The following is a 14,060-nucleotide window of genomic DNA, read 5'->3' on the forward strand; positions in this document are numbered from 1 at the left end:
ATAGTTACTAGCTGTAGTGGGTTGAATAGCCTTCCCCCAAAATTCATTGAGTTTCATAGAACATACTTTGGGAAAACACCTAACCATCCCATTCACTGGAGAGATCACAGTTCAGATACATGTTTAGTCAAAGGGGCTGAACTAGACCTTCTATCAAGTTCCTAACAACTCCACAGTTCTCATATTGCATAGGAACCCTACTTACCTCTGTATATGAACAGCCTCACTTTGTTTCCGTAGAAGCCGCACTCGACCCACTTGCACATCTAGCTCATTGATCACAATTTCTGGTTTATAAAGTTGACAGAAGAATTCGGCCTATGGGAGAGGAAAGATTTTACTTAAGTAACATTTTGATTCCTCTTCTAACATTTCCTCATCCACGAGGCTTACTGTGACCCTCCAATTAGTGCTTTACTAATGAGAGGTGCTTTGTACTTCTAAGACAGGCAAGTTAGCTTTAAATTACTTTATATTTTCATTTTTTAAATTGATAATGTTTTTAAAACATTGGTTATGAATGTTTCCCTGTAATAGCACTTTTTCTTCATTCAAATAAACCTACTTAGAGATCTACCTATATCTAAGGTGAACACAGACATATCCCAATAGAGCAAACAGAAATTCTACTAAAAGATATGAAAAAAAAATCAAAGTAAATTTTCTTCAGCTATGCCTTTTTCAATTTTAAATTTCTAACAAAATGCAGGAAACACTGACCTGAATAAACTATGGTACATCTAACTACAGCCAAAGCAGAAAGTGGAGCTGTGACACTGGCTCCAGAGCATCTACCCAGCTGCCCTTTCTTTCTTTCTCATCCTTGTCAACCCAAAGAACCCAGATTTTGATCAGACTTGGGAGGGTGAGAGGGGCAAAGTACTCAGGGAAGGTAATCCCCGTTTTAATCAAAAGGGATGAATCCTGACCAATCAAAGCCAATGATACTTTCATTTCTCTTGCCTACTATTAATTTTATTGTTTAGGCCCCTTTAAGTAAGTGTTGTGTTACTTGCAGCCAAAACCATCTCAACAGTTTCAGAAGCCTAAGGAACACCTCTAACTGGTTCCATTCCTGACACAGGCTTTTTTGAATATTTGGGAATGCCAGATATCTGCCTCTAGATGGCCTCCAGATACTTCTCCAGTAACCAACACCACTGCTAAAAGGCTCTCCCCTCTAAACACATGTATTTTGATATAAAACAAAAATGGCAAAAAAAAATATTAACAATGTCAGCAATGAACCCATGCAGTGTATACACAGATGTTCATTGAGATTATTCTTTTAAACTTTTCCCATGTTTGAAGATATTAGTAATAAAGAACTGGGAAGGAAAATCTACTTGTGTATAAAACTATAGAGGTGTTATTAGTCCATAATCTGCAGAATAACACGCTCATTAAAACAGCGGAGAATAGTCTGGCTAGTGCAGCTTAGTGTGTGAGTGCTGACCTATGAATCAGGTGGTTACGGTTCGATTCCCGGTCAGGGCACATGCCCAGACTATAGGCTCAATCCCAAATGGGGAGCATGCCAGAGCAGCCAATCAATGATTTTCTCTCATCACTGATATTTCCTTCTGTCTCCCCCTCTCCCTTCCTCTCTGAAATCAATAAAAATATATTTAAGAAACAACAATAGTGGATAAAAGGAACACATGTGATATACGACATCAGAAAGCTCACTTTAAGAATGTAGAACACATGGAAAAGTACTTATGTAGGAGGTAGGAGAGCTTTATGGCCATAAGAGACAGAAGAGACACTAGCAATTTTGATAGAGGTGGCAGTTATTGAAAAAGCTGTTCCAGGTAAGACCAGAGACCAACAAGTAAACTAAATACCCGAGCTTCCTTTCAACAGGAAAGTAAAAATAGCATACCTTTTTCTTGGAAATGTTCAATTTGCTTCCAATGACTTCTGCCATTTTCAATTTGCTTGTATGCTTGGAAAGCATTGCTGTGAAACAGTCCAGAGCCTATTAAAATAACTAACGTAAGTGCCACTGATGTTTAAAATAAAACATTAACAACAGAGTGTTAATCTCTTGGCTACAAGAGAGGAACATAAAATCCAGCAGGAACATTTCTGCAAATCTAAGAAGAGTCCAAATAAGATACCAATGCTAGATACAGGGACCTTGCCATTATAGAGGCAGGACACAAATGTGAAGCCTTTACTAAGATTGTACTGGTTAGTTAGTGTGGGGGAAAGGGGAGGAATTAGGTAAAGATAGCAGTAAGTGTTCATCATCAGGGGGATGGTCCACAGGGAAACTTATTCTCAGACAGTGCAAGTAATACCAAAACATTACTTTCTAGCTATAAAGGAAAACTCCTGGTAGGCAATAAAGGAATCCATTGCCTTACTTTAACTCAGTACTCAACCTTAGCAACTACTGATAGGCCAACCAGGTATGTATTTTCTGATGTAATAAAAAATTAAAAGTACATATCACAACCAAAAATGGATTCTACTCCCCAAAAAGTTGAATTTTAATACCTCAAGCACTGTGTTAAACTTATATTTACGAGAGTAGACAGATAAAATGACAAGGGAAAGGATACCGTGAGTGTAGATAACAGATCCTCAAGTAATATCATTTTGTTCAACATCATTTCATTATGATGCTGATGAGAAAAAATAATCAATTCCGGCTGGGGCCACTGTCCGTGTGGGTTTTCTCCCACATTCCCAAAATGTGCATGTTAGTAAGTTGAGCCCGAGTGTGTGTGTGTGTGTATGAATGCACACTATCAGGAAGTATATCCTGTCCAGCATTGGGTCCTGTCTTGCATCCAGAGCAGCTGAGAGAAGCCACCCATGACCCTGAACTGGAACAAGTGGGTTAGAAAATAATAATCTTCTTAAATGTATTTATAGCTCATATTTACTTCAATATTTAATATTAAAAGTGTTTGAGATATTTAAAAGTTTGTGATCAGGAATATGCTTTAGAAACTTAACTCTTAGTCTATGATAAAACTGGTTTCATTATCTGTCATTTTGTTTTAAGTTGGCATTTCCAAAAACCTATCAACGACATAAATTGAGGACTGACTGTATCTGGTTCTGCCCCACCAAGTATATTGTATCAATAAACATCACACAAGCATTTAAATAAGAGAGACTGTATCTGGTCTTTGTCCCTAATTCCTGGCATAGAGCTTCAATAACCCTTGGAATGACCAGGAATAAGGAGTGTGTTTTGTTCGTCACCAGACCCTCTGGACCATACCAGAGTTTATTCTCAGGATGGGCCCTTAGACAGTTTAAGGGTAAAGCTGGCCAGGCCAATAAGGCCAATGTCTGATTGGAGGGTTGAAACTTTCATCTCTAGCCTCAAGCTCTGTAGAGGGGAGAGCTAGAGACTAAGCTCAATCACATAGCCAATCTTCTATAATAATAAAAGCGTAATATGCTAATTAGACTGAGCAGCTGAATGACCTTCCAGACGAAGCCACAGCGACAGGGGCCAAGGCCGAGGTGGTTAGGAGCGACCAGGCAGGCAGGCAAAGTGGTTAGGGGCAATCAGGCAGGCAGGCAGAGGCAGTTAGAGGCGATCAGGCAGACAGGCAGGCAGGTTAGTGGTTAGATGCCAGCAGCCCCAGATCGTGCACTGGGCCGCTAGTACCTTTCATTTTAAATTGTAACCTGGACTAAATTGTGTTTTCAATGTTCTGTGAGTCCATTACTGAACCTGAGAGATTGTGAGAACCCTGAATTTATAGCTAGTAGGTCACAGTGTGGTTGGCCCCAGACACTTGCAGCTGGAATCTAAAGTGGGGGCAATCTTGTGGAAGACTGAGCCCTTGAACCTATGGGGTCTACACTAATCCACATAGTATCAGAATTGGATTGAATTACAGAATACCAGGTGATGTCAGAATAACAAAGAAGCAACCAGATAAAGCCAGAGGTGGAACATTCTACAAAACAACTGTCCTGATGTCTTCAATATGAAACCTTAAAGGGAGGACTCTGATACAATAAGCATTCTTAAGCATATAGACATAGTAAAAGACCTGGAAGATAAACCAATTTCTTAGTGCTGGGGAATCCCTGGCTAGGGGAATATATTGTAATCATTTTGCCTTCATATATTTTCCCATTTCCAACAGTACATAGTACTGACTCATGCTACATTCAATATGAATTAACTGAGAGAATATGCTGAATAAAAAACAAATACAAAAGGTCACACATTTATATGAAAAGTTCAGAATCAGCAAGTCTATAGACAGAAGGTAGACAGGTGGTTGTCAGGGGTTATAGAGAAGGAAAAATGGAGATGATGGACAATGGGTACAATGTTTGTTTTTGGGGTGACTTCTAAAATTAGATAGTGGTGATGACTGCATAATTCAATTTAAAAAAAAAAACAACACTAAATTGTACACCTTATAAAAAGTGAATTCTATGGTAGGTGAATTATACTCAATAAAGTGATTTTATATACAAACACACAATGAACTCTTAAAATAGAATTAAAGAAGATAAAAGCATTCCTACCAATGTTACACTTTTATTTTAAAAGTACAAAATACGGTTACCTATAACACACATAAAAAAATGTAGGAAAATGGAAAAAGTTCGCTGGAGAAGAAGAGATTAAAGGACTGGCACACGGCATGTCAGGGTTAGGCTGAGCTTAAATATACATGCCAAATGAGGTTTCTTTCTACTCAAAAATAACTTTACCAAACACAAAGGGATACTGCAAACCAAATTGGATCACTATTCTCTCCTCAGTCCCAACTGACAAGAATCAAAGCACTTTATAATCAAAACTGAACATCTTAAGAAAATATAGAACCATTTTTATTCTTAAGCAGAAGGGAACAAATCTGTGTTCTTATTAAATATGGGAGAGCTATAATTCAAAAGGCTCTCTTCTATAGGAAATGTGTTCCTTCTGCCCATCACATTTTGTCCCAAGCCCAGTATATGAGGTTTCACTTTGCAAACTCCACATAAATTTCTCTGGACTAAAATTAAAAAGGCCTACAGCCCTAAAAATCTAACATATAGACTAAGAAAAGACACATAAGAGTAAATATTAAATATTAAACAAGTGTTTAGCTAAGGATAACAATAACCTCACAAAAGAAAAACTCTGATAGCAGTCAAGACACAGAAAATAACAATGGACATAATGGACATCAACAGCTTGATAGAACACAGAGAAAACAAGAAGACTGTATCTTACCTCTTGAAAAATATTCAATGATGCTGATGAAGACAGACTATCAAAGCTATGAGCAATCCTATTACACCAGTTCAGTAGATCCCTTTAAAAAAAAATAAATCAAGAAATAGAAAACCATAGGCTCAAAACATCAAAGGCATCAGTTTATTTGGTCCTTATGTCTGGAGACACCTGATATCAAACAGCTACCTCCTTTCTTCAGACAATGTGAAGATAAAGTGTCAGAGGAAGGAATAAGTGAGTGTTCCCAGCCCCTAACCCTACCAGAAAGTGACCTATCGCTCCTTTCTCCCCCATCCATCCACACAAGCAGCAGGAGAAGGGGAGCAACTCTCAGAGGAAACTGCAGGAGTTGCCCATTTCTAATTCTCACTTCTCAAAGGGCAAGTCAACCATGGAGAATAGAGAGAAAAGGCACATACCTCAGTATATATGGCAAACTACAAGAGTGTTATTTAAGACCACAGGTATCACAAAAGGATATCCAGTGAAAAGAATTATCAGTAACTATTCCCAACACTGGCTTTAAAAGTTATTTTTCAAAGTGAAAACAACATAAGTCATCCTAACGAGTAACTATAGACCTGAAAGAGGGACCTGACACCATGAAACAGCCCAGAAGTCTAATTTCAAACCTGACCTCTTGTAAGCATTTAGTTCTAACTGCTAAGAACTTTTGAGTAAAGCAGTTTTTAAAATATCAAATCAAAAAGGTATTTAGTCCAGTACCTGAGAGACAATTCTCTTCCTTCAAGGCTTAGTCTTTTGTTTTCTGTTCTGGCTTCTGAAACTTCCTTAGGTACCTGTTCACATCCAACAGAACTATCATCCCGAGAGTGGTGTTTCTCTCCAGTAAGCTGGATGTAAATGTCAAGCAGGTGGTCAGTTACTGCCAATAGGCTAGGGTATCTGTTCTGAAGAACCTGACAGAGAGAGAAAAAAAGCAAAGAAAATTTAGCAGTAGACACAGTAATTTTTAAAAGCATATATAAACTGTTCCTGACACTAGTCAACCAAAAAATAAATAGCTCTATGAAATTTTCATCTTTACCAAAGTATAGAATTTTCTCCTTACTCACAGTCCCTTCCCTCTCAAAGACTCTAATTTGTTTTCTACCCTGAACTCAGTTGTCCGGCAATCTCACCATCTATAACAGAGCTTAGGGACTAGAAGCCAGATAGGAAAAAGATCTCTAGAGCAACTTATACACCCAACTCCCAGGAATTTACTCACTAAAGAATCTTGCAAGTACTATTTACTTACTGTAAATACAATTCAAGTCAGATTCACTGTGTCATTTCTCAGCCAAAAGCAAATTAGAAGCAGTCAATTAGAAAGAAAAGACCTTTTAAAAGCAAACCACAGTAAAAGGAGCTAATGTTAAGTACTGATCAAAAGCAGCTGATATTTAAAAAACAAACAATGGCTCTTTCGCCCTTTGAGTCTGGCTCTTCCACAAAATACATGGCCTGGGTGAGTCTATTTTGAAGAAGAGGCGATAGAAGTTTAAATTTTAAAAATTTGACTCTCGTCGAAACCGGTTTGGCTCAGTGGTAGAGCAGCGTTGGTCTGCGAACTGAAAGGCCCCAGGTTCGATTCTGGTCAAGGGCATGTACATTGGTTGCGGGCACATCCCCGGTGGGGGGTGTGCAAGAGGCAGCTGGTCAATGTTTCTCTCTCATCGACGTTTCTAGCTCTCTATCCCTTTCTCCTCCTCTCCGTAAAAAATCAATAAAATATATTTAGAAAAAAAAAATAAGTAAATAAAAAATTTGACTCTCAAAAGAAATTTCAATCCTTGTACTGTTGATATTTGGCTCTGCTGACTAATGAGTTTACCGACCACTGGCCTAATCAGTTTGGCTCAGTAGATGAAGTGTCAGCCTGCTGACTGAGGGATCCCAGGTTCGATCCCAGTCAGGGGCATGTGCCTTGGTTGTGGGCACATCCCCAGTGAGGGGTGTGCAGGGGGCAACTGATCGATGTTTCTCTTATCCAATGTTTCTATCTAATCCCTCTATCCTTCTCCCTTCCTCTCTGTAAAAAAAATCAATAAAATATATATTTTTTAAATAAATAAAAAGCAAACAATAAAGTTTGAAAAGATCTTATCCTGTTCAATTTTGATAACTGAGGGTTTTCTACAATATAATACTTGATGCACATAATATTGATTCCAAGGTTTATGATATAAAATTGATCAGTCAAATCTATTAGAGAAGAGAAATATTCCGTGTATATTAGTAATCCAAAATACTTAATCCAAAATACTTAAATAAGCTTGAAAAAAATGTAATCCAAAATACTTAAATAAGCTTGAAAAAAATGGTATTGTGATTCCAATTTGTATATAAAATATCCACATTTTGAATATATATTAAATCGTCTCAAGTGGTAGAAAACTCAGATTTTATTTCTTCATATCTAGTTTTATCGGAGGATTTTATAACAAATATAGTTAAAAACATACTTCAGCTGGTTTAAAAATTAAATAAGGACAAGAGAATAATTAAATAAACAAATGCAATTTAAGGGTTACACTTGTGGATCTTTCAAATATAGAGTATACATTTTGTGTACAAAGGGAACACCTATAAAATTTGTTATATGTTTATGACCTTGGTCACCACAGAATATAAACTATTTCACCCTTAAAGTAAAAAGTTCCCTCCACCCCTTTTGTAATCAATCCCTTTCCCCACCCCCTGCCCTGGGAATCATGAATCTGGTTCCATGGTTTTAAGTATGTCATTTTTATGGAATCATACAGGATTCATGTGTAGTGCAGGTTCTCTTACTCAAGTTTTTTTGAGATTCATCCAGACATTACTACATGTATCAGTAATTTCATTATATAACTATGTACATTTATGATCAAGGTGAAAAAAAGCTATTTTTACTTGGAAAATTTTTTTGTCAAGTTTAACACTTTAGTAAAATCTCAGCGATCTGGAGAAAAATTCTGAATTAAAGATTTGTCTGTACTCAGCAACCAGTCATTGTCTACCTTAGCCAAAAATATCTGTTGTTATCCTAATATATAAAAACCATGGGTCTGTCACAACCGGAAGCTCAACCAACTGGAAGTCAGTCCAGCAGTTAGCGCTGGGTTGCCATGAGGACCCAGCACTGACTGCTGTGGCTGCAGGTGTAGTGACCCAGCACTGACTCTGAGGGGGCTACGAATTAGGCCTGGAGAGAAGCCTGAAGAGAGAAGCAAGGTCTGATCCGTAGCCTCTGTGGCAGCTGTTGATCAGAACTTGTCTCCCTCTTTCTTTTCAGGCCGGGGCAGCAGCCAGGCCTCCATTTCTCTCCAGGCCTCCACCAGGGCTGCTGATCAGCCCCGCCTTTCTGATCAGGCCATGTTGATAGGCCCAGAGACACTGACTGGTGTAGAAACTGACCAATCAGAACCAAATCTGGATCAACTGTGAGGAGCCAATGGCTGCCTAAGGAGGCAGAGCTTTTGACACTGACTGGCATAGAAACTGTCCAATCAGAACCAAATTGGCCTGCAGAGGAGAGCAGTTGGGGGTGAGATCAGACTGGCAGTGGAGGACAGTTAGGGGTAATCAGGCAGGCAGTGGCAGTAGGAGGAGAAATCAGGCTGGCAGGGGAGAGCAATTGGAGCGATTAGGCAGGGAGGTAGAGACAGTTGGGGCAATTAGGCAGGCAGGCAAGCAGTTAGGAGCCAGCAGTCCCAGATTGACAGAGGGATGTCCCCAATTAGAGAGGGTGCAGGCTGGGCTCAGGAAACCCACCCTCTTCCATGCATGAATTTTGTGCACCTGGCCACTAGTCACAAATAAAAAATTTAAACATAATATTTAATAAACTAATCTGACATGATATGGCTCTATTATCAAATGATGTGCATTCTTGGATATTCATTCCTTTGATGAGCATTTATTAAGTACCAAGTTTATATCAGGCACTGTTCCAGGGAAAGGAAAACAAATAAGGAATGGAGCCCACCCTTAAGTAATTCCATCTGGCATAAGCAGCAGATATACAAGCAAATCAAGCTTATAACATGAAGGTCAGCCCTGCTTGGGAGATGCAGAAAAAGTTTCATGGGGCATAAGATGCACCTGGCAGAGGTCAGCAGTGGCTGTGCAGAGAAAACAGGCCATCTACGGCACCAGCACCTAAGACATCTGGACCCATGCAAGGTATAGGGGGAGAAGACATTTGAGAAACTGGTGGAGTTAAGTTCTGACATGCACCAGGTATGAGAATAGCACTACATAAATAGCTCATTTTTAAAAGTATAATTTATTTCAGCAAGAAGTAAAAAAAAAAAAAAAAAAATCTTTCTGAGCATAAGACCACTGTGGTTGGCAGCAACAGAAATATAGTTCCTTGAAGAGATTATTTCATTTCCTAAGTAATGCACACTAGTCACTTATTCAGGAGAGTGTTATTGGGATTTATTAGTAACTCCAAAAGCCTAGAAATGACAAGTGAGCTTCTCAAAGTCAACTGTCTAAATATGATATATATGATGGAAGTGAAGAGGTGAATGCTCCTGTTGTGCTTCCTATGAGCAGAGGGACTCACTGCATGACAAAAACAAAAAGATAAGCTTTGGCTTGAATTTAAAGTACATACACCAAAACTAAGAAAAGAGTAGCTGTCAAATGTTCTCATCCTCTTAATCCCCAATAAGTCACACCTAAGTATGAACTTTAGTTCTCTCCTTTATAGAATAGACTGGAAGGAATTTAAGTCTCAAAATTAAACATCTTAAATGTCCACAATTGCAAAAGAAAGTGCTGCATTATGACAGAGCCCTACAATAAACGAAGCTTTCAAATATATTACCAAATAAAAAATATTATCAATAGATGAATTTATACACAAAAATGTTAGCACATTACCTGTCAGCAAATTAGGATAAGTATTTTGGGGATTCATTATATTATTTCCTCTATTTACATGTAAGTCTGGAACTTTTAATAATAAAAGGCAAATAAGAAAAGCATCAATAATTTCTAATAACCACATACCTCATTCAATTCTGTCTTATCCATGTTATCCAGATGAATTTTGGTCCAATGTTTGTCTAGCAGAGTAGCATGACTACTTAGTGGTCGATACCAGTTCCCTCCACAGGTCAAAAGTCTGTATTTCAAAATTGAAAAAAAACAAAAGAAAGTAATACAAAAGTCCCAATTTTAATCTTTAATTACAACCCTGGTTATGCCTAGCTAGACATTATCTCACATACGAATAAAACTCACATCCCTTTTGGAGCTATGTTGGACTTCTGGGGCAGATAACAAATGAAAGGCTGTCAACAGACCCAAATATGACTCCTTTCCTTCAGGGGAGTAACAGAGCTTTAACCAAGTTATTTTCAAGTCACTGAAAATATTCTATTAGGTGATTTAATCTCAACAACACATTTCTCTTCCTTAAGACATAACTTCAGGAAAGAGAAAGATTTACAGCTTATTACCAAAAGCTACATATCCAAAATCATTAAAAATGTCCGGAGGAATATTCATGAAGCATGTACTTTGGGCAAACCACATACACCAAAGCCATTTGATTTAATCCTTATAATTGTCTTGGGGGATCAGGCCCTTCTTTATTCCTAACACATAAGGAAGAGAAGGAGAATAATGCCCCTGGCTCGATCAACTACGACTATAAATGACAGAGCCAACAGGTGATGTTCCAGTACTTTCTGAGAAATGTACCTAGTAGGAGAGAACTTTACTATCCCCATAAATAAAATCAGGGTCTATTAAAATCAGCAGGACCTAACAAGGTGTTTCTTGAGAACTGTTAGGTTAGTGCCACATTTCATCTGGGAGTGAATATTCCACTGAGATATAATAAACACTAATATAATCACTAAGTATAATGTGACATTAGTTTCACTCTTGGGAATTTTAAGACCTGTACAGGTATAGACCAGCACCAGGAAATAAGCCACTGCCTTTGTGTTGTTATACACTGTAGAAGGAACACATACAAACTTTGCTTTGGTTTTTATTCCTATGCTGATGCTTATATTCAGTTAAGTTTTATAACTGCTTAAAATCTGTATGTCTTTATCACCATCATTATGGCTAGCCATTAGTTGGGCACTTACTATGTGAAAAGTTGTTTTTTTGTTGTTTTTTTTATGTTTAAATATATTTTGTGTTAATGTCAAAGAGGAAGGGAAAGGGAGAGAAAGACAGAAACATCAATGTTAGAGAATCACTGACTGGCTGCCTCCTGCACGCCCTCCACTGGGGATTGAGCCAGCAACAGGGGCATGTGCCCTTGACTGGAATCAAACCTGGGACCCTTCAGTCTGCAGTCCAGCCCCCCTGAGCAAAACCAGCTAGGGCTGTGAAAGGTTTTTAATGCAAGTTATTTCACTTAATCTTTACAACTTACACTAAACTGTAAAGTAGGTATTATTAACGGATACAAAGTACCACCTTCAGAACTCAAACCCAGGGCTATCTGACAATAATCTTGCCCCTGATAATTTTTGAAAACATGAAGACAGTTTTGTTTTGTTTTAAACTGGCTACTTATTTTTAAGTAGAAAAAACATACACCCTTATGATCTAAATTAATTATCACCATTAAAAGTTATAAGGGCTCTGGCCACCATGGAGTAATGGTTAGAGCGCCAGCCCTGGTCCCAAAGAGTTGCAGATTCAGTTCCCAGTCATGGACATATACTTGGATTACAGTATCAATCCCCAACTCTAGTCAGGGCACATGCAGGAAGCACCCAATGGATGTATGTGTCTGTCTCTCTCTCTGTGTCTCTCTCACTCTCTCTCTCTCCCCTCCTTCTTTCCTCCCTTCTGCTCTCTAAAAAAATCAATGGAAAAAATATCCTTCAGTAAGGATTAACAAAAAGTAAAAGTCATAAGGAATGAAGCCTGGCCAGGGGCTCAGTTGGCTGGAGCACTGTCCAGGACAACAAGAAGGCTGCAAGGTTGATTAACGGTCAGGGCACATACCAAGGTTGCAGGTTTGATCCCTGGTTGGGGAATGTGCGGGAGGTAATGAATCTGTTTCTCTCTCACATCGATGTTTATCTCTCTCCCCATCCTCTCTCTCTAAATCAATAAAATATAAAAGTAGTCAGGAATGAGAAGGTTGGCAGTTCCAACTAACCCTACTTAAAGTCAGCCCAGAGAAGGCTATTCCAGAACTTTTGGGCGTAGCTCTACTTTACAGACTTTTGAGGAAGAGGCTCCACAATGGAAACTGAAAGGTTAATGTGACATACCTCCTGGTTGCAAAGAACTGAAATCCAGGAGCCACTTTTAGACAGTCACCTCGGCCAGGAATCAAGAGCTCTCCATTCTCCAAGAGAGGGATCAACACGGAAACCTAAATCACAAAAACCCAGTGAAAAAGCTATTAAAACAAAAGTAACAAAAAAACAAAAATGCCAACCTTCTCCAAATAATAAACACATTCTTAAAACCCCAGCTCTCATAGTGTGAACGAAGATCAAAAGGCAAGTGGGAAAGGCTGAGCCTCCCCACTCCAGAAGAACAAGTTATTCTTTCAACATTCCCTGAGTGCCTCTATGGACCAGAAGCAAGACCCTCAAAATTCAGACACGACTGAAGCTTCACCGGCTAGCAGCTAATGGGAGATAGCTATGCAAAGCACCACACATGACCAGTGTGAACCCAGAGATGTACAAAGTGATGTACGAAGAGTGGCTGTAAATCAGAAGTGAAGCCATCCCAGAGGTGATGACATTCACCAAGTCTGAAAATATAAGCAGGTAGGTATTAGCCAGGTTTGATGGGAGTGAAATGGCACATACACTCCAGGCAAAATATTCAAATGGATAAAAATGTATATGCCTAGGTATGGCATGAAAGGAGTTGTTATGGTTAGGGCAGAATGTATTTTCCATGGACATATACTTGGATTACAGTATATGTATATATAGGATATACTACTATATCATTCCATACGAAGTAGTGGAAAAATACAAGGCTTAAAGACAGATGAAAAAGGGACTCCTGTGTTGAGCTAAGGAAGTTGAGTTTTTTCATGGAAGGTATTTAAAGGATTTTAGTCTGGAGGCAGAGAGGGAAATTACATTTTTTTATTTTAGATAACCAACTGTGCAACATTATGGAAGATAAACTAAAGAGCTAGCCTGGAGCAGAGCGAAAGAGGTGAAAAAGGACAGCAGTTAGGTAAGAAAGAAAGGAAAAAAGGAAAGAGCCCTGGGCTAAGGCAGTGGGATAGGTGAGACTAGAATAGAAAGTCTGAGAAATGTAAGACTAAGGGAGAGACTAAAAGAGGGAGACGTCCAACTTCTCGTTTGGTAATTGTGTGGCAGAAAAGCTGTTTTGAGAATGAGCAGACATATTGGACAACTTGAATTTGAGCTAGCTAAGGAACATCCAAGTAGAGATTTTTCAAGAAAAGTGAGGACTGCATATATGGATCTGGGGATGTGAGTTTATAGGGGAAGTTTAAAAGAAAAAACAAAGAGCCAAGAAAGAGGGTTCTAAATTATCAGACATAATTTTCATTGTTTTATACATGGCCAGGAGCTGAAAGGAAAGCTCAAAACAGCATAGGGGCAACTCCAAGATAATGCCAAAACTTGAAACTAAAAAAAACAACGATAACAAAAATAAACCCTAAAGGAGATCTGTAAAAGCTGCCTTAAAATATTAGCTGAGAAATTCTGAAAACAACAAAATAATCAAGGAATCAAGTATGGTTTTAAATAAACACACCTTCACTATGATGATAATTATGTTTAAGTAAAATCAACTGAACAACACACCTTCTGAAAACAAATTAACAGAAGGGGAATGGTCTGCACAAAATGCAACTCAAAGTACAAGA

At 38.5% G+C, this 14,060-nt stretch overlaps 1 protein-coding gene across 3 annotated transcripts in view; it reads right to left on the bottom strand.

Annotated features, from left to right (window-relative positions):
• Positions 1-14,060, bottom strand: part of MDN1 (midasin AAA ATPase 1) — a 141,982-nt gene that overhangs the window by 107,271 nt on the left and 20,651 nt on the right. For all 3 annotated transcript variants that reach the window (XM_084890422.1, XM_084890421.1, XM_084890420.1), the window contains exons 8-13: positions 12,463-12,566; positions 10,223-10,337; positions 5,942-6,135; positions 5,213-5,294; positions 1,886-1,981; positions 206-318 (exon numbers count right to left, since the gene is read on the bottom strand). In XM_084890422.1, coding sequence (XP_084746548.1) covers positions 206-318; positions 1,886-1,981; positions 5,213-5,294; positions 5,942-6,135; positions 10,223-10,337; positions 12,463-12,566 — 704 coding nt within the window. The remainder of the gene's footprint in view (positions 1-205; positions 319-1,885; positions 1,982-5,212; positions 5,295-5,941; positions 6,136-10,222; positions 10,338-12,462; positions 12,567-14,060) is intronic.

Source organism: Pipistrellus hanaki, assembly GCF_964339955.1.
Source record: "Pipistrellus hanaki genome assembly, chromosome: 7".
In the NCBI taxonomy this organism is placed as follows: domain Eukaryota; kingdom Metazoa; phylum Chordata; class Mammalia; order Chiroptera; family Vespertilionidae; genus Pipistrellus; species Pipistrellus hanaki.